This window comes from Pteropus vampyrus, unplaced genomic scaffold (genome assembly GCF_000151845.1).
Source record: "Pteropus vampyrus isolate Shadow unplaced genomic scaffold, Pvam_2.0 Scaffold3702, whole genome shotgun sequence".
Lineage (NCBI taxonomy): Eukaryota > Metazoa > Chordata > Mammalia > Chiroptera > Pteropodidae > Pteropus > Pteropus vampyrus.
Window position 1 is genome coordinate 7,550 of NW_011892483.1, and position 2,080 is coordinate 9,629.

Below are 2,080 nucleotides of genomic sequence, written 5' to 3' on the forward strand. Positions count from 1 at the left end.
CTCTCCTTCCCTCCCTTTTTTCTTTCTCTTTTTTATTCAGCACGTGTTTGATAGCACATAATGTGCAGGGTGCTGGGGACAAAGCTCTGGTGCACTCTGCCCTCTCCGGTTCACTCATTTGCTCATTCGTTCATGCAGGCAGCCATCTGTTCATCCATTCACCAAAAGGGTCTCGATCCCAAGTCAGCTGTCCCAGAGGAGACAAGGCCTGGCTCCAGCCTGAGAAGGGTAAGGATGGCCAGCAGGTTACCTGTGTCAGAGTCAACGGGGAGGCTGGCCGCAGGCCCTCAGCCTCAGTCTTGACCTTGCTGCGCTTATGAATGACGATAGGGTTGACGGTGCTGCTCACAGCCGACTCGCTGTTCTGCTTGTTCTGAGGGAGGTTGCATAGGAGAGTGTGTCACTTTCAGAGAGTACATTGTGTTTGGGCTTTACCTCTGGGACCCTCCCCACACAGACTAGACATCTAGGCCAACCCTCGTGTTTGAAGTTTGAGAAACTGAGTCCTCTGAGCTCAGTCCTCTAGCCAGGGGCACGGCCAAGAGAGAGCCCAGAGCTCAGCCTGTCAGCACCTCCATCCCCACCATCCACGGAAGTGGGACAGGCCGTCTCTCTGGAAAATGCTGGGTACCCTCACTCCTGACCTGACAGCCTCAACTTCTCAGCCCTCCAGGGCAGCGGCCTGCCCAGCCCAGGGAGCAGGTTCTGAAAAGGGCTAGTTACTCAGAACAAGGGAGCCAGAGCTGCAGGATCAGGTTGTGTGATCAAAACCGACAGCTACCGTCTGAAGGGAGGAGCTAGGCGGCAGCTTGGAGACCTGGGATGGAGAGGGAGGACATCCTGGAAGAGGTGCTGCTCTAGAATATTGTGGCATCTGGTCTTCCTCCCTGTCAGCACACGGTCATATCTAGGCTCTGCTCTGCCAAGTGGGTGGCCTGGGCAGTCACTTCCCCTCAAGAACCATCATTGTGAGTACTAACCAAGATCTGGGTCTACATGGGGTTCTGTGCACACACGAACTTGTATATATGTACAATGACCCAATGTAGGTGGCAGACTCCACTATGCAGATGCATTAGCTCATGCTGAAAAAGCTTTCAGGAAAGTAGGGTCCAAAACACAGTCTAATCAATTCCAAAGCTTGTGCCCTTCCCGCTATCCAATACTGTCTCTATAACTCCTTTTCCTTATCTGCAAAATAGGACTTCGTTCATCCACAAAATACTAACAACACCTACTGTGTGCCAGACACTGCGTGAATATGCCCAGTCTTGACAAAGGCTCTTTCAAAAGGTCAAATGAGATGGCCTTTGGTAACCCATGCTGTAAAACGAAACTGTACTACATTATTATCCATTAGTCCATCCATTTCATATGCTGTGTATGGACTACCTACATTGTGCCAGACTCGGTGAATTCTAGGGTTTTTCCATCTACTCATTGTATTTATTGGCCAGGTGACCAGAGAGCTGAGGCCGGGTGCTAGCCCACGGTGATTGGGGTGGTATTAAGATCCAGCTCAGATCTCCTGACCCAGCATCCAGTTCAAGGCCCTTTCAATCACATGGCCTCTGCCCAGAATGCATCCCACCAGCCAGAACTACACAGAGTCCTTCCACAAGTTCTCAGTGTGAGAAGGCAATGATTAGCCCTCGAGGGGTTCGAAAGAGTATCTGGTGGTCCAACCCCTGCTCTCTGTACCCACCCACCTGGTTGGTGTCACTCAGACAGTTGCTGCTGCTGCTGCTGATCTGAGTGGGCGTGGCATTGATGGAGGTGAGGGCTATAGGCTGCTGGGCCAGGAAGGTGGGTGAGGGCTGGATCAGGGGTGGCGTGTGTCCGAAGGCCGAGCCTAGGCCCCTCTGCTGGCTCAGGATCTGCTGGTAGGCCACGGGGTTGATGGGATGGGGGAAGGTGAAGGCTGGGCTGCAAAGAAGAGCAGATATGGTGATGGAGCCCAGGCTAAGGAGGGGTGGGGAGCAGGGCTCCATTAGGCTAACACTTCATAGGCAGAGAGAACCTCATCATTGCTTTACCTCATTCAGGAACCAGCAGTTGCTCCCCACCGCCTGCCATCTCA

At 52.9% G+C, this 2,080-nt stretch overlaps 1 protein-coding gene across 1 annotated transcript in view; it reads right to left on the minus strand.

The window, feature by feature from the left end:
• Positions 1-2,064, minus strand: part of LOC105310450 (zinc finger protein GLI2-like) — a 6,403-nt gene extending 4,339 nt beyond the window's left edge. Inside the window, exons 1-2 of the mRNA XM_011386630.2 lie at positions 1,710-2,064; positions 251-373 (exon numbers count right to left, since the gene is read on the minus strand). Of these exons, the coding sequence (XP_011384932.2) occupies positions 251-373; positions 1,710-1,991 (405 nt within the window). The 5' untranslated portion in view covers positions 1,992-2,064. The remainder of the gene's footprint in view (positions 1-250; positions 374-1,709) is intronic.
• Between the last annotated feature and the right edge of the window lie 16 nt (positions 2,065-2,080).